Source organism: Ptiloglossa arizonensis, chromosome 3, assembly GCF_051014685.1.
Source record: "Ptiloglossa arizonensis isolate GNS036 chromosome 3, iyPtiAriz1_principal, whole genome shotgun sequence".
In the NCBI taxonomy this organism is placed as follows: Eukaryota; Metazoa; Arthropoda; class Insecta; order Hymenoptera; family Colletidae; genus Ptiloglossa; species Ptiloglossa arizonensis.
This window is the reverse complement of record NC_135050.1, coordinates 15,089,333-15,111,803: the sequence shown is the minus strand read 5'-3', so window position 1 is coordinate 15,111,803 and position 22,471 is coordinate 15,089,333. Positions and strand designations below refer to the sequence as shown.

Here is a 22,471-nt window from a genome sequence, read left to right as displayed (position 1 = left end):
AATTTATTAGATTAAAATACGATAATTGTTATTTTTATTATTTTTAGCAGAGTTTTTAACGTGCCTTTGAAAGTGCCTTAAACATGCAAAAAATTTGGTAAATCTTATATATTTTTAGTGAAGGGAATCAAAATTTTTATTTAAATTTTTAAGCGTGTTATAAAAGGTCAGTAAAGTTTAATAATATGATATTATACAATATAATAAAATATTATATTAATATATACTTCTATGTTGTAAATTTATGAATCAATTTATTGGTACATTCATTTACAATATAACAATAGACAACTGATTTGGCCATATCAATACTTTTTATATCTATTTTGTAAACTCACATAACATTAAGCATGTAAAGGTTCTTAAATATCTGTATCCTTTTCATAGATTTTAATTTATATAAATTTTACAAATGTGTTTAAAACAATGTTAATCTAATCTAATTACGATTAAGCTTTGTATTTTTTTAAATCTTTGTATATAACAGAAGATTGATGATTATATACAGAACAAATAATAACAGATTTATTTTGCATCAATGAAAGTAGAATCTAATAAAGGAAACTCATAGGGTTTAAAGGGAAAAAGAAATATTTCATTAAGTTCAAATTTTATTACCAATGTGAAACTATTTGTTTATTAATATGTAGTAAAAAATGTATGTCCAACTTAACTTTATTATATGAAATATTTTCTCTATTTTTAGGATTTCTCTTTAATCTTTACATTGCAATGTACATATAATATTTAAATAATAAGTTCCATTATTTGTTATAAATGTGGATTTTACACATTCTTGGACATATCATTTTGTGGCCAAATTTTTTAACTGATTTAATTTACAATTGTCATAATGTAAAGACTTAGACTTTCAATAAACCATTGGTTTATTGTTCTATTTTAGGTTCTGTGACTTCTAAGTCTCTGCACTTTGCATGCTGTAATTCTCTTCGTATTTCAGATGTAATTGAATGATGAGATTGCTTCTTTAAAAGTCCTAGTAGAGCCTCTTTTTGTTCAGAACTAATATCACTTTTGTAACGTTGTGTAAAAGTTAATAATGCTTGATGCCATAAAACTGGCAATTCTCTAGGATCTCTTTCAAACCTAGAAGTAAATGTTACCTTTAAATTGTGATAGTAACTTAAAAACTTATATAATTTAAATTAAACATAATCTTACCTAAGAAAATGAAATACAACGCCATCTACAACTCTATATGGAAGTGCATATTTTTTATCTAAAAATATTCTAAGAAAAATACTATTTGCGCCTGTGTAATCCATTTCTGCAATTTTCAATATTGCTGCTGAAGAATGTAAAATTGGTATAGAATTTTTAGCAATTACAGATCCAATGATAACAGCTTCTCTTAATGTACAAGTTCCAGATTCTAATAATGGAAGTAAAATTCCCTTCATAAATCCAGCAGGTTTATATAATGCTTTTCGTAATGCTTGATATAAATGAAAGTTTAGTCTTTTATATTCTGCCAAATCATCTCTAATACGGGGCAAAAGTACCAAGTTATAAAATCTTTGTGCCATTTTCTCTTTAAGATTGGAAGCAAATATCCTAGTAGCTTGATACATAGCTGCAGCTGACCATTTTGGTGGATCTGTAATATATAATACTTGTTCCCAATTTCTTAAATTAGGGACAATTTTAAATGCTTTTGGTAATTTTCCACTACGATATTTTGTTAAAACATCTCTAACACCTTCGTACATTGATTTAACCCTTGGATCCAATTCTTGTATTTGCATAGAACCTGCATCTGAAAATTGAGTTTCAATTTCTATTTTTTTTTCTGTCAACTTTTCTAATATTATGTCAGCTAGTGTTTTTGTAGGTGCAGCATCCTTAGACATAAACATTTGTATAGCTCGTTCATCTTCTTCATTTATTTCAATATTTTCATAATGATATGAATCCCCAAGTTCATCTTCGCTTGAATGTTCTTCTGTATCACTAAATTCAGTGGACAGTTTTACTATTGGTTTTTTTGTAGATTTCGATGATTGGATCGTTCCATTTTCTTCTTCAATTTCCAGTTGCTGTTGTCTGGCTTGTGACAAAATCTTCTTTGAAAGGGCAGAATTCACGAACTACACAGTTTAAAATAAAGATATATTTACAATTCAAATAGTGTAAGATTTTAACAATTTTTACGAATTATTTAAAATATTATGAATAAACTAATTTATAGTAATACTTTCATAGTAAATCAAAACATTTAAAAAATTAAATTGGTAACTGAACTTATACGAATAACATTATTACAAAATTCTATAAATAATATGTAATGTACTGATGAAATATATATTTATTTTTACAAAATTGTAAAATATAAACGTAACCTCTTCATCTTCGTCATTGCGAATTCTGGTCTTGTTCCTATTTTTTGATTTCACTGCTCTTTCTTCTTCTATTTGATCTAATAAGGACACTTTTGATTGTTTTATTTCATGCTTAGAAACTTTCAGTTTCTTTGCTTTTCCCATTTTCTTTTCGTTATATTGTTTGTAAAATTAATAGAACCATATGACAGACTCGATTCTTCGAATCAGTCGTACAACTTTTCTAAATTGTACCTAACCTATTTAACCACGTGATTGATTAAATTCTACATGAATTTAAAAAAAAATTTGAGGAAACGGCCTTATTTAACAGATATGTATTAATAAAATATATATTTATGTATAAATTTGTTTTAAATATTTTATGTTATTAAATATTGAAATAAAAGTTAACATTCTATTAAAAATCATAATTTTCAAATATAAATCCTTTTATATGCATAATGTATATGTATAAGTATCTTAAAAATTAAGCATTCTTCTTAATAAAAGAAAAGGGTGATTTTGGTCATCTAAGTTGTGTTAAAAGTAAAATTTTTGTTTTAATTTAAAATGTTTTTATGTTGCTGTTTATTTTGAATATTTAGCTGATAAAATAAGAAACGATATATTAATTTTGCGAAAGATATTTGTATTGTGCACGTATTACAGAGCGTGTTATTACTGGCGTTTAGATAGTTATAAAAGAAAATGAGGAAGTGCTTAAATGCTGTAAAAGTTAGTTGAACAGTTGATCTGAAGGTGGTAAACATCCGGTTTAGTTTCGGCGGGAAGAATACATTGGAATGTGTGTGTAATAATTGCGTTTAACATTGAATTATAGTAGTTCGATTTATTCAGAAGATAAAGATTCGAAATTCAGGTAGATAGTACTTCTAAAAGTAAATTTACAAAAATGGCACAAAAGATATCGAAAGATTATACAAAAGCTAGAGGTGAGTATTATTATACATTACAACATTATCTAACCATCGAAATTTATATTAAGATTAACATTTTTTGAATGTATTATTTAATTTTTATTTATTATATTAGAACAATTTAAAACGTTTTTGACGGAGTTTATGGTAATCGATAGTAAAACTGGTGAAAAAACATTCAAATACAGAAAGCAACTAACTGATATAGCCCATCGTGAACAAATAGATCTTACAATAGAGTTAGATGATGTTCATGAATTTGATGACGAATTAGCAATATCTGTTTCAAATAACACTAGAAGATATGTTAATTTACTTTTGGAAGTGAGTATACATTTATTATAATACAATTTTACATATAAGTATGCAATTGTATGCATAAAATAGTTTAAAATACATTTTTATTTCTCGCAATAAATACAAATATTTTTACTTGTATACAGCTTATTCAAGAAATGTTACCTGACTTTAAAGAGAGACCTGTACCACCAAAAGATGCTTTGGATGTATATATTGAACATAGATTACTGATGGAAAGTCGTAATAGACATGTTCAACATGATCCAAGAAATAAATATGCTCCAGAACTTATGAGACGCTTGTATTTTAAATATTTATTTTTATTTTATTTTTATGTACATATACTTATACATATTATAACAGTTACATGTGTATTTTAGTGAAGTATATTTCAAAGATTTTGATACATCAAAGGAATATTCTGTGAGAGAAATAAAAGCAGACAAAATAGGAAAATTGGTTACAGTACGAGGTATAGTAACAAAATGTAGCGATGTAATGCCTTTGCTTGTTGTTGCTACGTATACATGTGATCAATGTGGTGCTGAAACATTTCAACCAGTAAGGAAATAATAGTATATTAATAAACAATATAAAATAAAAGTTTACTAAAATTAAGATTTTTAGATACAATCTCTGAAATACATGCCACTACGAACCTGTCCAAGTGATGATTGTCGTATAAATAAATCTGGCGGTATATTAGACATGCAAACAAGAGGATCAAAATTTGTCAAATTTCAAGAAGTAAAAATTCAAGAGCATGTGAGTTTTATAATTGATAATTAATATTTAATAATAAATATTTTCTTTATTTGATATGTATATTATTTAAATACTATTTAATTTGGCACCTTATCTAGGCACATTGGGTTATCTAGGATCAGTCTATTTTTTGAATTGATTTAGTGTTACAAAAACTAAGTCGAATTTTTATAAAATTAATTTGGTTTATGCAGTCTTCAGTTTTGAGATTTTTGAGGTTTTAAACCCTTGAGAATTTCAAGATATTCAATAACGATAAATTGATTGCTTTTTAGTAGATTTGGTATATCTGTGAAAGGTTGATAGTAATTGTGGAAATTGTTTCAGAGTGACCAAGTCCCTGTGGGTCATATTCCAAGGACTTTAACAGTATATTGCAGAGGTGAAACAACAAGAAAGTGTTTACCTGGAGATCATATATTTGTTACTGGCATTTTTTTACCTATTGTAAAATCTGGTTTTAGTACTCGTCTTGGTGCAGCTCTTCTAAATGAAACATATATAGATGCACATGTACGAATCGATAATTTTAATAGTATTTTTGTTTATATCTATCAGTATTCATTATAATTAAACATATTTACTTTGTACAATTTAGAAAATTGTTTGCCTGACTAATTCGCAAACCATCGACGATCCTAATGCTGTGTTAACAGATGAAGAATTGTCTGTATTAATTGAAGATGATTTTTATAGTAAATTGGCTAGTTCTGTAGCACCAGAAATTTATGGGCTTGATGATGTTAAAAAAGCTTTGTTACTACTTCTAGTTGGTGGAACAGATAATCACAGAGAAGATATTAAAATTAGAGGTTTACTTTTTATATATTTATAAGTACAGTAATATACACGTGTAAATAATTTTTGTTAATTTTGTTACATTAAAAATATTTTTGTTATTTATAGGTAACATCAATATTTGTTTAATGGGTGATCCAGGAGTAGCTAAATCACAGTTACTTTCATTTATAACAAGATTAGCCCCTCGATCTCAATACACAACTGGTAGAGGATCTTCTGGAGTTGGTTTAACTGCCGCAGTCATGAAAGATCCTCTAACCGGTCAAATGATGCTCGAAGGAGGAGCTTTGGTATTGGCCGATGAAGGTGTTTGTTGTATTGACGAATTTGATAAAATGGCAGATGATGATCGAACGGCAATTCACGAAGTGATGGAACAACAATCAATATCGATCGCTAAAGCAGGAATTACAACTCGTTTAAATGCAAGAGTTTCAATATTAGCTGCTGCAAATCCTGCTTATGGTAGATATAATCCCAAGAGAACAGTTGAACAAAATATCCAATTACCCGCCGCTTTATTATCACGGTTTGATTTATTATGGTTAATTCAGGATCGAGCAGATCGTAGTAATGATTTGAAGTTAGTATTTGTTTGTTATATATCAATATTTCTATATAGTATAATTGAAGAAATATACTTTCCCAGATTGGCTCAACACATAACTTATGTTCATCAACATTGTATACAACCTCCTACGGAATTGCAAGCGTTGGATATGAATTTAATTAGAAAATATATTATTTTGTGTAAAACGAAACAGCCCGTTATTCCAGAAGATTTAACAGATTATATAGTCGGTAAGGATGTTACCGAATTTTTCAAAAATTGAGTTGGTTGTTCGAGTAATAACGTTATTTGTAATGTTTTTACATAATCATTACTTCCAGAATCTTACGTGGAAATGAGAAGGGCAGCTCGTAACAGTCAGGATAAATCTTTTACATCAGCGCGTAATTTACTAGCATTGTTACGTTTGGCGACTGCATTGGCGCGTTTAAGATTAGCAAATGTCGTTGAAAAGCTGGATATCATTGAGGCCAATAGATTGATCGAAATGTCTAAACATTCTATTAACTATTCCGAAACAGTGACAACTGTAAACCAGAACCCCATGAATCGAATCTTCCAACTTATTAGGGAGTTAGCGGCGGAGAAGAAAACTGTTAAAGTGTCAGACATTCTTGACCGATGTACGAGTAAAGGTTTTAAACCCGATCAAGTCAATGACTGCATCGAGGAATATGAGGCATTGAATGTGTGGCAAGTGAATCAAACAAGAACACAAATTACATTTATTTAATTATCTAATTGACGATGTCTATTTACTATGACAATATATACGACATTATTTTTTATACTTTAGTACGTTCAAATATATTAAATATTCCTAGTAATTTTTATAAATAAATTTGTTATCAGTGGAAATTTTACTTTATATTTTTACAAAATGCCATTTAAAATTTAACATCGTTTACAAAGTATATATTAGTAATATTGTTTTTTATATGAAAGAATATGAAATAAAGGTAGGAAAGGCAACGACAAGTGGCGGCACATAACGTCTTCGAAAGACATTAAGGTACCACTGGGAGGAGGGTTGTACGGGTTGGTAAGCGAGCAAGTTAGGTGGACAGCAGATCGGTGTGGATTCGAAGTTAGGTGGGAGAGGGTATAGGATAGCGAACGAATCGGAGGGACTGTAGTGGGAGAGTGCCGGCCGGTCGAATTGTGAATACACGGTGCCGCTCTCGGTACTTCCTTCAGTCGCATCGAGCTACTCGTGGAACGCGCGTCGCGTTGTGCATGCATGCATGCTTGCTTGCGTGCGGTCAGACGTGCGTGCATGTGTGTGCTTATTATTGTGGTGTACCCGAAGTGGTCGGGTGTGCATGTGTGCGGGCCATAACACGGTGTTGCGCGGTCTCGACAGTGCATGTCGTGATTACTGTAGCCGTCGTCTCGTCTGTCCGTCCATCGTGGTCGCAGCAAATGCACGTTTCGCGCTCCTCGAGATCTCGCAGTAACACCCGCCTTCTTCATCCCCGTGACGTTTGACAGCGCGACCGATTCATAGAACGAAGAGGAAAGGGGAAGCCGCGTCTCGTCCCGCGGTTGATGACTCTTCGAACGATCGTGCCGAATACGCGACGAAGGAGGAGGAGGAATTGAATCGTCTCGCTGCTCGTGTTTCGTCGTCTCCCTCGATCACGATTTACGGAACTTACCGGTCATTGTCGCTCGTTTCTTTTTCTTTCGATTTTTCTCCTTGTTTCCGCGTATCGCGCCGATCGCAGCTATATTGTCAAAATGAAAATAATGCAGAGGTATCGACATGCAATCCTGGCACATGTGTCAATCCTGATATTACTATGCGGTTGCTTCGATTTCGTGTCATCTCGATCGACGCGTTCCGCCGAACATCCAGAAAACGATACCGCTTTCGTGCCTGCCGATTGTGAACGTGTGAAGCCTTTCTTCGAGAGCAAGAACATCATGATCGCCGCTACGAAGCAGATAACACCTGAGGATATCGCCAAAAGTAAGTAATCGATTTGGTTGTTATGGAAATTTAAGGAATCAATTATTCTTCGATAATTTATATAAAATTAAAGTATACTTTTAATCTGATTATTGTATCACGTCGTCGTCTGCATTTTAGAGAGTCCAATTAATCTTATCGAGTCGAGTCGAGTCGAATCGTATCGAATCGAATCGAATCGAATCGAATCGAATCGAATTGAATCGAATCGAATCGAATCGAGCAGACTTGCTAAATTTCAAATTATCCACCATTGTAATTACGTCGGTAAATCCGAATAATTCGCATTGGTCGTGAGTTCCGGAAACGAGAAGAACTTTGCGATTCTTTGGAGGAAATGAACTGGAAGTCTTGATTACACCCGCTTGATTCTAATTATGAAGTTTTGTTTAGTAGACCTCGAGAGTCGTTATATTAAACGACACTTAATTTTATTACGTCAAATAGCACTCGAGTACTTCTTGTAAAAACCCGCCTTAATGGTCGTGAGACCGATAAATCTGCCTTATGTCGCAGACGTTTTTTACGGTGTGCTTTTAACGGAGATCAGCTGCTACCGTTTACGGAGTACACTTAGTTGAGCGTTAATTCGCAATATCCTTAAAAGTTAGGTTACGTTGCTGTCACCCATACAAAACCATATTTACAATTCCGACGATTATGTCTTACAAAATGATTACCGATCTGATAATGTTGCGCGAAGTGTTACGCCCAAATTTTCAATGAAACTTTGCGGATAAAGACCGACAAACATTTAACTCGTGTTCCGTTTGCGTAGAAACTCGACGGTTCACGAGGTACATACGTAACAATAAAAATGGATTGCATATAGTATCGGTGCATATTACCTTGTGCTTAAATTTTATAATTGTCCTACTTTAATTCTGTTAATATACAATTTTATTCATTATAGATACTTTGAATTTATATAGCGAATAGTGTACTTCGTAACATTTGTAGAATTTCGACAGAGCACGCAAAATGATCAAAACACTTTGCACTACGATCCTTTGCTATACAAGACATGTTACAGTCATCGATAAACTTCTCGCTAAAAGTTGTTTTTATTTTCGTAGCCTAGAGTAGCCGAAGAATTTATTATCAATAAGAAATCCTGTCTCTTTTTGCACGACTTACGTGTAAATATAAACCGAATACAATTTATTAATATTAAATATTAAATACACGCGGTACTTCAAATTAATCTGTAAACGGTGTCCCGCGATGTAACCAACAAACTTTCCTAGTATGTTTGACAGGAGGGGGAATCATTCTGAACCAAACAGGTCATGCACACTACAGGTATACTTTTTCATTACTGGTTCGTGTTCTGCGTTTCGGATATTGCAGGTGTAAATTCAACGGGTCGTTCAAGGTCACACCCCTGATTGTAAACGATGTCAGTACCCATACATTCGTTTACTGGGCTCTGTATTTGATAGATAGAGAGCGCGTGTCTACAGGTTTGCACGATGACGTAAGAGGCAGAGTGGTGGGGGTAGCCAAACGGTGCGATGCGGTTAAGTTCTCGATAACCTCGAGCGGCCGGTTGAATTTAATTCCACTATAATCTACCCAAGGCTGTCTTTACCCTCTGTAGACAATGTCCGTCCCACGAGTTAATTAAAAGCAACAATATGCTTTCCAATAATCCAATAATCCAATAATTTCTGTCAGTCTTTAACTCATTTGTCTTGTAATTTTTGAAGAAAACAGAAATATTTTCTACACTCTAAACATGTAACGACCAGAGCTGTCTTTAGATTGTCTTTGATTGGAAAATGTTCAAAGTTGAAGGTGTTTCACGCATTAATGTATAACACTTCGTTCAATTCCCTGGTTAGTCCTAGCAAGCACTCTATGGATGCTCTTAGAGTAGCAACGAAAAACTAATGTCTTTTTAATAAAATAGTTACTAATTTAATTTCATAGGTCGAAGGAGAACAGTAAAGATATAAATTCCATTGAACTGTGTAACGAATTCTTAGGTTCAAGTATTTGGAAAATATCAATGGAAATAATTTTATAGTTGATTTGTGCCATATTTGGTTACTCGGTCTAGCGACGATAGTGGACAGTGAGAATTTAAATCAAAGTAATGACGATGATTTTGTCGTTAAATTTGCCACTATTAATATACGAAATGTAAAAGTAATTAAATTCGATGAGAATGCATATAGTTAATTATAAATAATTATTGTTAAATACAATAATAATACTATAATTGTTATAAATAACAATAATTTTACTTTACGAATGTTTCATACCCAGGATGTATGACAGTATTGAAGGAAAAATATTGAAAAATTAAAAGGACAAAGTAGATGATAAGTTTCATCGTTAAATAATTGCTTCTTATATATGCGCGTGTATATATTACAGAGTAGATTAATTATTAAATTGCTGGCCCGAGTTAAGGTAGATTGGTTATTTATTGTTAAATATTATTACGCAAACTGGGGTATAAAATATTCATGAAGTGAAATTTTGAACGAAGATCAGACTATATTCTATCGTTTCTCATAGAATGAATTTAGTGACCGTTCAATTACCCTTTAAATGTGATTACGTAATGAACAGCCACGGGGTAATTTAAAATTCGGTTCAAATTTCCTGCAGAATTCTCTGTTCCAGTGGTTAGTTCGATTCTATCGGCAATTGAGAATTCTATACCATGTCGAGTACCAATCGGTTGATTGCGCGTGTAAAGATATGCATGTTATGCAATCAATTAACTTTATCGATGAACAATATAAACGAATGTATCGATGAAGCTTTTGAATAATTCGTTAAAGGTTGTAACGTTCCAAGGATTTAACACGAGATAGAAAAAGTCGATTCGGGGAATAGAAACACCACACTCCCCGGTTACATGGAATCTCGCGACTCGGTTTAATGTCATATAACCGGGGATTACTCCGTTTCGACTGTAGGATACAAGGAAATTAAAAAATTGTTATCGTGCGATGGTGATCAATCGAAGATCTTCTTGAACAAAGAATATTTCTCGTTAAGAAATATGAATTATCCCGCGAAGTACCTAAACATATATTTTCTCGGTCGCGAAACATCAATTTGCCGTAACTCGCTTCGCACTTTGTCCTTTCTGCAATGTATCGTGTCTTCGCGAATTTGTTTTTTGTTTTATCGTGCACAGAATAATTCAAACTATACCGAACGAAGAACGAATCGTTCGAAGCAAGTTTCTTACATAATGTAACGCAAAATGTAACATTAACTCACCGATAATAAAAACAACACTTCCGTCACGTTCATGATTTCGCAATTACGTGCACATCGCGTGTATCTAATATTCATAACTCGGTGTTAATATTTTATTACCGCCCTCTTTCCAAACCGGTTCGCTCGTTCATTGTTTCGAACGATATTAAATATTCTTGACACTGAAGACGATCCAAGAAATGGATCTCTCGAAAGCGTTGAATATACATCGAACCGCTCGAAACGATTAAAAACACACCGTTAAGTGTGTAAAAATTTATTCATGAGAAACGTATCGTTCGGACGGCCGCTAAAAAAGAATCGATCTTAATTGTTATTACGCTCGGGGTCGTGTTCGATAAATTGCTCACGCTGGAAAAATAATAGTAATTTGAATTCGCTACAAGTGCGACCGATGCAAAGTGTGCAATTGCATGCGAGACGTATTCAAAGTAAACCGATGCTATCGCACGCGTGGAAGTGATTAAGAATCTCGTTACCCGTGCGAATTCCCGAGAGTTATCTCGAGCTTGTTGGAAGCTGAGTATTAATTGTTCGTAGTATAGAATAGCGATTGCGATTGGCCGATTTACATACGGAGAAAGTTCACCGTTAACGCGAACAGGTTTTATCGTCCCAAAGGCTGCGAAATCGAGTCATAAATGGTATTATCCGCGAAACTGATCGCGTGCCGATTTCTGCTACGCAATTACTGGTCGCGAGAGACTGAATGAACGAATGGTACACTCTCTCTCTATTTCTCTGCTCCTTCGTTTCTCTCTTTTCTCCTCTCTTTCTCTCTCACACTCATTTTGAACGATCGTATTCTAACCCACTTTACACGACTGTAACCACTCGTCGAATCGAGGGCGAAGGGTCGCTGATGTAGCTTCCGGTATTATGCACTTCCGTGCGTCAATGCTGTACATCACACCTAACGGAGAAAATGGAGAGAGATAATCGTCCGCGCGGTGTATCTAATTGAAGTACAATGACGCTAATGTTCTTAATTCAGAGCGGCAAATGGTTCACAAAGCGACTTCGTTACTTTCTTTCGGCCCCGTTAAATTCACTGTTCGTGTATCCGCGAGAAATATCGTTCAGCGAGTAAAATTAATAATCGTAACCGTGACGGAATCTGTACCGTGGTACGTGTACTCGCGTTTTCGGTTCATAGTGGATCTCAAAAGGGGCCCGTTGAATTTACAGTACCGTTTAAAAACGATGCAACGAAAATTATCTCCGGTGTACGTGTGCATTTACTTGTATATACGTGTATATATGAATGTACGTATATGTACGTGCACGTGTATATATAGAATATCTTTCGTGATGTTTATTAAACAAAATAGAAGTTCGTTTGTTACCATGGCGAACTTCGACTCGCAGTTAGGAATATTAATAAAGTTTGATTTGTCGATAAGAAATATCGAGTTATTATTTAATCCTATTTGTAACTGAAAATTTCAATAGGGTCAAAGCGTGTTCGAATAAGGGCACGCGTTTTGTTTATAATTTTCAGTAAGTGTACGCGTTGTGTTTATAATTTTCGAAACGGTTGATTTGCAATTATTATTGCTGAAACTATTTTGTTTCCATCGGTAAGTTACTTCGACCATCTATACTTCGTAACTATAGTTTACTTATACTTTCACTCGTTTCTTTTGCATTTTTTCTGAAACTTACTCTGAAACAACTCTTTTGTGGAAAGTTATTCCTTTAAGATGAAATATTCTTCCAATACTGAAAAGTGAAGCAAAGTCTTTGAAACGGTTACTTTGCAATTCCTATTTCTAAAACTATTTCGTTTGGATCGGTAAGTTACTTCGATCTTTACAGTTCGTAACTGTAGTTTACTTATATCCACTACGTAATCTCGGGTGCAAGTTTTTCATTTATTTTTTCACTCGTTTCTTCTACATTTTCTCTGAAACTTATAAGTTGCTTTTGTGGAAAGATATCGCTTCAGGATGAAATATTCCTCCAAAACTGTCCGCTACATTGATTTTCGAAATTTCTTCTTTATTTGCGTTATGCAAATCTATCTCTCTCTCTCTCTTTTGGTCATCCGGCTGTGATGTTTCGAACTTTGTAGTTAATCGCTTGAAACGGTTAGTCGAAGAATTAGTAGTCAAATCTACCGGAGTTTTTACTTTCAAATCTTGCACATTAAATCTAACGAGCCTGCCGCTTAGATTTTCATCTCGGAGATTTAACCTACCTCCTTTGAACCTTTTAATACTAGTACCGACGTGTTCTAATGTTGTAACGCGATGCCATAAATATCGTTTATCGCTTCAGTAGTCTAGTTTTCCTACTCTTGTTAAGTTCACAATGCATCACGCGTCTAGTGTGCATCTATGTATACCGCAGTGGTTCTTAACCTTCTTAAGCTCGCGGCACAGTTTAAAAGAAGATTCTTAGTCTTTTCGGGCTTACGAGACAATTTATAGAGAGAAAACTCCGCTGCAATTTTTAATCCGGAGTAATTACAGTAACAATCTTAAAAACTGTACAAACTTAAGAATTCATTAGATTCGTTGCCAAAGATAAACAGTAAAAGTTTCATCCTTTAAATTCCATAATCCATTATGCGAAATTCTTGTTTTTGTTTTTTTTTTCTTTTTTTTTTCAACATGTCGATAGGCGCGTGAAGAATACTTAAAGAAGTATACATTTGATGTTACGAGCGTTGCTAAGAGCGCGAAGAGCACTCGAAAGAGTATACTTTTGATGTTACGAGTGTTGTCGAGAGTGCGAAGAATACTTAAAAGGTATATACTTTTGATGTTAATTCAATGACGTTGGAACAATACTACGACAATTGATCACGAAACGTAAATCGTATTCGTTTTCAAGTACGTACTGTTTTCACGTCTTGAAGTGACTTTAATTACATTTTCGTGTGAAAAGATCAACGAAAACTAATTCATTAATGGGTTAAAGCTTTGTTGGTGGGTTCCTAAGTATCGATACGTATTGTAGAGGGGATGAAAATCAATTGGTCGTTCAAGGCCACCGAAGACTCATTCCCGGTGTACCGTTTGGCAACTTTGTCGTTTTGTTTCAAATCTTTTCGGGTAAATCTGCAGGCACACGTTACTGTCTGTCGAAAAAGAGAGGCCAGCTGGCACGAGGCAAGAGTAGTGGTCGTGTGTCGTGTGATTCATAGTCGGGGAAGTGGTCTTGAGTGGCCAATTGAGTCTGTTCCGACTATCGTTACCTTGTATTTGTCGTTCGTAACTATTCACCGGTTCGAGTATTCGAAGACGATCTTTTACCTGCGCGAGAACGAAAATTAACGATATTCGAATCAACGAGTCGGGAAATCATGGGCGATTCTCTACGTTCGGGCGCACAAATTGACAAACACGAGCGACACTAACACGCGACCACGTAAATGTTGTCAATTTTGATGCGTTCGAACGAAAACACGAAGTAGACTTCAGACAGCCTCGAGGCAAATGTTAATTTCTATTTGTCGATTGCAGCATATTGCGGAGACAGATGTTAGATCGATTCTTCGCTCTATCTACGTGTTACTTGGTTTAATAATTGCGTATTGTGAACACCGGATGTATAGTCAGCTGTAAATTATCAATGGGTTATTAATAGAAGTTCTATTTTTCCAATGTTTACGAAAGAACTTTGTCCGCTACAGAATAAATAGTTGCTTCAATTTTATCCTCAAGTGCGATTCTATGAATATTCCACGCTCGTTTAACTTTTAATTACGGGTACTACTAAATACTTGGTTAATTCATTTAATTTAACCGTCTGTTCTCCGCTAATTAGTCGGTTCACTTTTCCCCGGCGAAACACGTGAAGCTTGTACATAGTTAATTTAGGGTTAAAATTCCCTCGAAATTCTAGTTAATCCTTTTGTATCAACATTTGTAAATACATTAACGTTTTTCTTATTAAATTTGTTTTTCGACTTTTACTCGAGTTTTCTCTGCTCCTTTCAAATTTTATCGTCATCGAAGGATCTTTAAAGTAACCATCAAATGATCGACATCCTTTTCGTGTACTCCAAATTGATCACAGATAGATTACCATTTATTTAAATGTTCGAATCGTGTTTGAACCGGATATCCTTTCATAGTAAACTTGACGCGGAATAGGTACATATTCATGCACTTTAATTCATGAATATATAATTCTTATCCAGCATTAATACACCGTGTACCGTGTTGGTGAGAGATGTTCTACAACGAACAAAACCAAATATTAATACTGTTATCAAACATATAGCGTCAAACGCCTATTGGAATTTTTGAGTATCGCTCAAACATGGAAGTATTTGAGCACTTTTTCTTATCGTCGATAAATTTAATATTATCACTAGTAAAAATGCATTTTAAATAACATAGAATTTCAAACGCCATGAAACGAATAAAAACGAATTCGTATTAATAATCCAATATCACCGATTCGATTAGATAAAATTATTTTTATCTAAACGATGATGAACGATGAAGTGAGATTCACCGATTACATATTATACTTTCCGCAACGTACGATAAGATCGGTTAATTGTATGTATATAATTTTCAGTAAGTGCACGCGTCGTGTTTATAATTTTAAATAAGTGCACGCGTTGTGTTTATAATTTTCAATAAGTGCACACGTTATGTTTATAATTTTCAATAAGTGCACGCGTTATGTTTATAATTTTAAATAAGTGCACGCGTTATGTTTATAATTTTAAATAAGTGCACGCGTTATGTTTATAATTTTAAATAAGTCCATGCGTTGTATTTATAATTTTAAATAAGTCCATGCGTTGTGTTTATAATTTTCAATAAGTATACGCGTTATGTTTATAATTTTAAATAAGTCCATGCGTTGTATTTATAATTTTAAATAAGTCCATGCGTTGTGTTTATAATTTTCAATAAGTATACACGTTATGTTTATAATTTTAAATAAGTCCATGCGTTATGTTTATAATTTTCAATAAGCGTACGCGTTATGTTTATAATTTTAAACAAGTGCGCGCGTTACGTTTATAAATTTAGATAATCGCACGCGTTGTATTGATAATTTTCAGTAAGTGCACGCGTCACGTTTACAATTTTAAACAAGCGCGCGCGTTACGTTTATAATTTTAAACAAGTCCACGCGTTACGTTTATTTACAATTTTAAATAAGTGTACGCGTTACGTTTACAACTTTCGGTAAGTGCAGACCGATTATTTTTTCGCGCTCCGGTTACAAAATATCGATGTTTCGTCGCTTTTGTCTCGAAGATAATTTCATTCTCTTTATGCGCGGTGGATGCATGCCATAAAAAGAGGAAAGGAGCGAAAACTTGGTGCCGTGAGAACGAAGCCGTTTCGAAGTCCTGCGATGAAACGCACCACACCCTGACGCATCGTAAACCGTTCGAGACATTCTCACTGTCGGTCCCTTTTATTCTCTTTTTTCTTCTTTTTCTATCTCTATTCGTGGCGCCTCCGCCATTTCGAATGATTCAAGATGGAACTCGTCGCACAGGTACGAGGAGGATCCTTGTCCTTGCGGCATTAAAGAGAACCGATATATAGGGTGTTCCTTAATACGTGAGAAGTACCAGGGAGGATCACTGATAGGATCGTCGTCGAAAACTATGAAGAAACGTTTCCAGAAGAATAACCTCAACACGACCGAGTTTTCCAATTAACGATCTTTTCATGTTTTAACGATCTTATTGTTCCAGACATCGGTTGTAATTTGGTATTAATAGTCAGGAACTGTTCCGAGCAATTGAATCAAACGTTGGTAGAACGCGGAGCAATTCAATAGGACGAACGTTTATGGTTCTTGAAACGTTATACTATTTCGAGAAATAGTGTTCAAGCTAGAGCTGGCCGTGTTTGAAATAAAGTTGTTCGAAGTAGGGTTTTTAAAGCAGTGTTGGAAATTTAAAAATCGATCGTAGTGTAATTGTTCAATTCTTGAAGTACAGTTACGTTATTTTAGGTCGTGAAACGATTTAAAAAAATGATAATTATACATTTTTTAGTAGCGGCTGAATAGAATATTTAAATATACGATATACATTGCTTTTGCGCCGTTAGAATAAGAGCCTTATCGTTAAGAGAAAACAAAAAAACGCGTGTAACAAATATACTTTATCAATGTTTTGTGTATTCGTTTAAAAATGAAACGAAAATGTTACGGGCTTTGTTTAAATGTTTGTAACCGTTTATTTGTAAGCGAGCGAGTAAATTTTTGTTTCGGTAAAAATTAATTCGGAGTTTGTTTCATTAACAGGCGGATAAATACTCATTTGTTACATAAACGACACATCGTTTTCTCTGTGTAACTAACTCACGTGTATGTGGCGCGTGTTATGTGGTGTACGGTATGTGCTGTGTGTTGACACACATCGTACAAATACCACTCACATGCCACGTTCCCTATGCAATTACCACATGCATACGTATCGTGCACACACTGCACAAATACCATGCACGTGACGCACACTGTATGAACTTTTCAACGCTCTACTTATGCCCGACGTATAAAAACAATTCGCTTTCGAGATTCTCCATCGAGATTATTTTAAATTATTAAAAATAACCATCCTAATTATTGCCTCTCCTCCGGTATTTAAAGTGGAGAATAATTCGAACTGGTTTCATCGTTCGAAGTACGTGACATTTTGAGTGAATCTATATTTCATTTATTTCTAAATAACGTTGCCTGAAATAAGAGACCGAAGTGTTACTTCCAATTAAATTTGCCCCGCTCTCGATTAAATCCGGTAGGTGGTTATTTTGAATATTTTTTGAAAGCATGTATGTAAATCGTTTGTTAAACACGAAAGAGGCTGTACCTTAAAAGCAAGATTGTATTGGGCCACGTTTGTATAAATTATTTCTGCTGTCCTGAATTCAACTCCGTAATACTTTCCACTTATACAGGGTGTTCCGAAATCAGTGACTGCCAGGATAAATAACGAAAATTTTATATACAAAAGTGAATCGACGACACGAGATAAAATTTCTTTGTATAGTATCGATTTTTTTTTCCTCTTTGCGGACGAATGTTTGCGTTCGTGTTTGTATTTATGAATATTTTTGCATTCAATTCGGGTTTCGTCGATACTTTTAAATTCCAATACGAATAAAAACATTCGTTGAAAGGAGAGATCGGAGATTTTTCAGTATAAAAGAATGTTATTTCACGCGTTTCATTTAGTTTCGCACGTGGTGTATCACATTCTTTGTTGTCCTACTTATTGCCGGGCACACCCTATACATAGATGAGAATCAAGCGAAACTGGTACTTACAACAGGTTAGCGTAGAATCGGTATTAATTTAATTTCTCTCTTTTTTCCTCGTTGAATCGTTTACATAAACTGTCCGGAGATTAGTTCGAACCACGTTATTTTCTCTAGCGACTGTAATATTACAGTTAACACTGTTCGTAAGAAATTAGAGTGCAGATCTGAAACAAGCGAAATGAAAATTAATAGATGGCGGTTAGTTTGTAATTAGGATCAGGTGGTGCTGCGCGTTCGGGAAAATTTTTAATTACTGTAAAATAGTGACCATCGTTGTAAATTAAAACGTACGAACACCAATTGTTAACGATTGAAACAAACGTAAGGACTTAAAAATTTCGAATCCACGGTTTCGTATATCCTGGATAATTTTCATCGTTGTCGTTCAGAACTGGCGTTGACCTAACTTTGTTACTTTCGATGAACTAGAAGTCTTCGTCGTTTGATGCTTCTTCGTCAATAAACCGTCTAATTGAATTAGCCTTAATCGATGAGTTGCTCTTATTTTATAACGTTTGAAAAACTTCTCGATAAGGAGCTAAGCAACTTTACGATCTCTTTTGAAATTCTCCATTGTGTCGCCACGAATTATTTACTTTGAGCGAAATGATTTAACCGAGTCCGTTTCCTCTTTGTGGATTTATGAAATCAAATCTGAGATCAACTCGATCGATCAAAATTATTATTCTTTCTTAGTTCGATCGCATTCGTGCATTCAGAATCGAACGTTTGGTATGGTAAACATTCAGATTTTCAAATTCTTTATCACTTGAACGATCACCATTGTCTATCACTCGTGGAATCTCGTGTTAGAGGAAAATGATCTGTATATGCATACGTTTCCGTGCCAAGTAAACACACGTTACCTTTTTGCAATGGAAAAAATATTGGCAAGATGTAACAAGATATAAAGTACAACATTGTGCGGTTCCTGTCGTGTAAGCGATGATATAATATTTCGACAGTGTTATCAAAATCGTTGCGAAAACTTGGCTATCGCTGATAAATTTTTATTCTTGTCGCGCAGTGCAATTTGTCGTGCTATTTACTCGCTTATTCGTATCGCGTTATTTTGAAGAGAATGAATACCATTCTGGTGTTCTCTTGATAAATCGTACCCCTTGGAAGAAAAGGAAAAAAAAACAACGAAAAACAAAAAAAAAACAAAAACAAAACAGAGCCTGAAATTAAAGATGCTTCTTCTTTGAGTTTCTCTGGTGCTTCTTAAGCTTCTCGAACTTAGCTTTCGTAATTACGATTCCTCCAACGGAACAAAGTACCACATTTCTTACCGCTTGAAAAGTTCTTGTATTATTAAGTGTAACTTGTAAAGAATAATTTTCACGGTGTCTTGCATTAATCCCGCGAAATTGAATCGAAGTCGCGACCAAGAAGAGTAATAAGAGTAACAGTAATGGTGGTAGTAATTGTAGTATCGAAAATTTTGTGCACCGATTATTTATACGATCAAGTACTGTACCACGTGATCTACAAGTCGTGTTCTTCAAGTTCGTCTTTATTAAACTCTTTCTATTTCTAACAAAGTAGTCGAAATATTGAGAAAAAGTATTTCCTTAATTTTACAACGCGAAGAAAGTTATCTTGAATCAATTTCTACCATTTTAGGAGACAAGATCAATGACGAGGTGTAATCTTTGGATACAATATTCAGTCTGGGTAATAATAATCGAACATTCGATGTGAAATATTCGAAATTTATACGAGGATACGAACGAAACATTCTGATATTAGATTATTAGGATATTCCCAATCCCAGTTGAAACTTTTTCCAATTATTTCAGCTTGTTCGACGCTATGGGAATTTCCCTTCGAGTTCCCTCCGATTTGGCGTACACCGAAACACGTATCGTGGTGCAAAAGAAAAAGAAAAAAGAAAAAACGATTTCATCGGAAAACTTTCTGCACGTTTTTTAGTATCGCCGAAAATAAATTTTTGTTTTGGCAACTCTACCTACACATAAGGTACTCCTACTCGCGTTATTTTCGGGAGAGCGAACACGAGTCTCTGGTCTCTCGAAAAATCGAACATTTTCGTTTTCTCAAAGCGGCGAGGCATTCCATAAAACCAGCAGCACGGAATCGTAAAGTTTCCATCGCGAGAGACATCGTCGTCCCGATGTCCTTCTCTTTTTTCTTTTTTTTTTTCCTTCCCTGTCTCTTTGGCCCTTTTGTATTCGTCACTAGGAGTACCTTGACCGATCTAGGTAGCGCCACACAGAATGCTCAGGTATAGTTGAAACCTTCTCGCTGTTTTCCGCCACGATTTTTCACGATTCAGACCGTCGGCGGTCTATTGTTCAATGTTTCTGGCGAGGATGCTTTTTTTTTTTCCCGAACAGCGGTGTGCAAATGTATCGTTTATATTTCGTGCGCGAGTGATTCGTCAGCACGGATGAATAACAGGATTCAGACTCGTCCTTTTGTATCGTAAGGAGCTGCGAAGAATACCCCTGAGCGGTGTTTACGACGAACACGATGGAAATCCGTCTTTTCGCTCATAAATTGTATCTTCGCGATAGCAACGCTATTACTCATCGGTTCGTGAAACGATATCCTGACCAATGGGTTCGAATCACCATTTTCGAAAATTCTGATCGTTGAATCCGAGTTTGAGTCACTTCGATTTTTCGTTGTACGAGTTCTTCGTTGCTCTCCGATTGCGTGTGTTTTTTTTCGTGTTTGCTCGGGATAAAATGATAACAAGCTTGGAACAATTATTTATTTAAACGGTACGACGACAGTGAGTTCACAATTTTTGCCGATTGTCTCGTTACCGGGTAGAGAACAATGCGACAATGTCGGTTTTTTTTTTAAAAGGGAACGATTGTGGATGAATTATTTTATTTTAGTTTAAAGTATTAGATGTAAAGTCGTAGAAGGATTGTACGACAATTTGATCATTCTTTTTGCGTTTCTTTTGTTTTTTTTTTTCATCTGTGATTGACGACAATTGATATTTTGTATGTATCAGTTTAACGTGCACATTTGTTTTATTAAAGCAAATAGCTTTTTAATTCTTCCTCGTGTGGCATGATTGTTTAGACTTTGGGTTTGCAGAAACCATTTTGTTATTACGAAAGAAATCGTGAAATTTAGATTGGATGGAAAGATAACTCGTTTTATCAAAAATAATAATTGATTTTATTAAATTATATTATTTGGGTAGAAATAAAATTGATTCAACGATTGTATATATTATTCGTGGATAATGTACAGAAAATGTTCGGTTTAAACATACATCGTGCAAGATGATATTTTTTCTCGTCATTTGGCAACAATTACTTTCACACCGTAATGTCGTTTAAATGTTAAATGCTATTTAAATGTTAAGTGTATGAAACATTACTACACACGTCTTTCTAATCGTTTACTCGATGTTTAAGTAAATCTTACTTATAAGCGAAATAAACAGTACAATCGTTATTAATAGTCACAGAGGTTAATAAAATGCAATTAAAACGTCTAACAAGTTTACAGCACGAGGCTTCGAGATCGACTATCTTTACTGGTTTAGTTGGTTACGTGTTCAGCCTACGTTATATCTTAGCTTGAATCTAAGTTTGTTTATAAACTCCAAGAGATACCGTGAATAGTGATATCGGGAAGAAGACGCACGATATGGCCCCGAAAATCCAACTCGATGATTCTACTGAACTTTAAGTGTCAAATAAATCGTAGCCTTTAAATGTGAAAAGATTCTTCATTTCTGTACTTCAAAATTTGGAAAACTATTTACGAGTAGTCCTTGTATCAACGATTGCATTATTCTGGTTGCCGTTGTTTAACCCCATACATTTTCATCTTTCGTGTCCATATTCTGTTGGTTTACGTCAGATTGTGCTCCATTTGGGTCAAAATCGACCCTCGAGACATTATAACGTTTTATCATCCTGATCATCGTTAGTCAACCTTTACATTTTCATCCTTCGTGTCCATATTCTGTTGGTTTATCTTACTTTCTGCTCCATCCGGGTCAAAATCGACCCTCGAGACAATATAATATTTTATCATGCTGATCGTCGTTAGTCAACCTTTACATTTTCATCCTTCGTGTCCATATTCTGTTGGTTTATCTTACTTTCTGCTCCATCCGGGTCAAAATCGACCCTCGAGACAATATAATATTTTATCATGCTGATCGTCGTTAGTCAACCTTTACATTTTCATCCTTCGTGTCCATATTCTGTCGGTTTACGTCAGATTGTGCACCATCCGAGTCAAAGTAGACCCTCGAGGCGATATTGGATAAAAGTGCGCACACATTT

At 34.5% G+C, this 22,471-nt stretch overlaps 3 protein-coding genes across 3 annotated transcripts in view; 2 read left to right on the top strand and 1 right to left on the bottom strand.

Annotated features, from left to right (window-relative positions):
* Positions 1–589: 589 nt before the first annotated feature.
* Bys (Bystin) lies at positions 590–2,557 on the bottom strand. The gene is made up of 3 exons (XM_076306563.1): positions 2,361–2,557; positions 1,183–2,108; positions 590–1,107 (listed from the first exon to the last, which is right to left on the bottom strand). Exons 1-3 carry the CDS (start codon positions 2,502–2,504, stop codon positions 888–890), a joined length of 1,290 nt encoding a protein of 429 aa, XP_076162678.1. The 5' UTR covers positions 2,505–2,557; the 3' UTR covers positions 590–887.
* Positions 2,558–3,064: 507 nt separating this feature from the next.
* Positions 3,065–6,517, top strand: Mcm7 (minichromosome maintenance 7). Its single transcript, XM_076306614.1, has 10 exons — positions 3,065–3,295; positions 3,396–3,604; positions 3,724–3,881; positions 3,961–4,141; positions 4,208–4,345; positions 4,673–4,858; positions 4,944–5,157; positions 5,252–5,729; positions 5,796–5,947; positions 6,038–6,517. The coding sequence occupies exons 1-10, from the start codon at positions 3,256–3,258 to the stop codon at positions 6,448–6,450; spliced, it is 2,169 nt and encodes a 722-aa protein (XP_076162729.1). The 5' UTR covers positions 3,065–3,255; the 3' UTR covers positions 6,451–6,517.
* Positions 6,518–6,864: 347 nt separating this feature from the next.
* Positions 6,865–22,471, top strand: part of Dally (division abnormally delayed protein) — a 234,309-nt gene continuing 218,702 nt past the window's right edge. The window contains exon 1 of the mRNA XM_076307619.1: positions 6,865–7,689. Coding sequence (XP_076163734.1) covers positions 7,458–7,689 — 232 coding nt within the window. The 5' untranslated portion in view covers positions 6,865–7,457. The remainder of the gene's footprint in view (positions 7,690–22,471) is intronic.

Bases quoted from the DNA above. Each gene is read 5' to 3' on its own strand.
- Mcm7 (XM_076306614.1), top strand. From the start codon at position 3,256: ATGGCACAAAAGATATCGAAAGATTATACAAAAGCTAGAG. The intron at 3,605-3,723 runs GTGAGTATACAT...ACTTGTATACAG, and splicing joins ATGTTAATTTACTTTTGGAA to CTTATTCAAGAAATGTTACC. The intron at 4,142-4,207 runs GTAAGGAAATAA...TAAGATTTTTAG, and splicing joins GTGCTGAAACATTTCAACCA to ATACAATCTCTGAAATACAT.
- Bys (XM_076306563.1), bottom strand. From the start codon at position 2,504: ATGGGAAAAGCAAAGAAACTGAAAGTTTCTAAGCATGAAATAAAACAA. The intron at 2,109-2,360 runs GTTACGTTTATA...TAAACTGTGTAG, and splicing joins GCAATGACGAAGATGAAGAG to TTCGTGAATTCTGCCCTTTC. The intron at 1,108-1,182 runs GTAAGATTATGT...ATTTACTTCTAG, and splicing joins GTTGTATTTCATTTTCTTAG to GTTTGAAAGAGATCCTAGAG.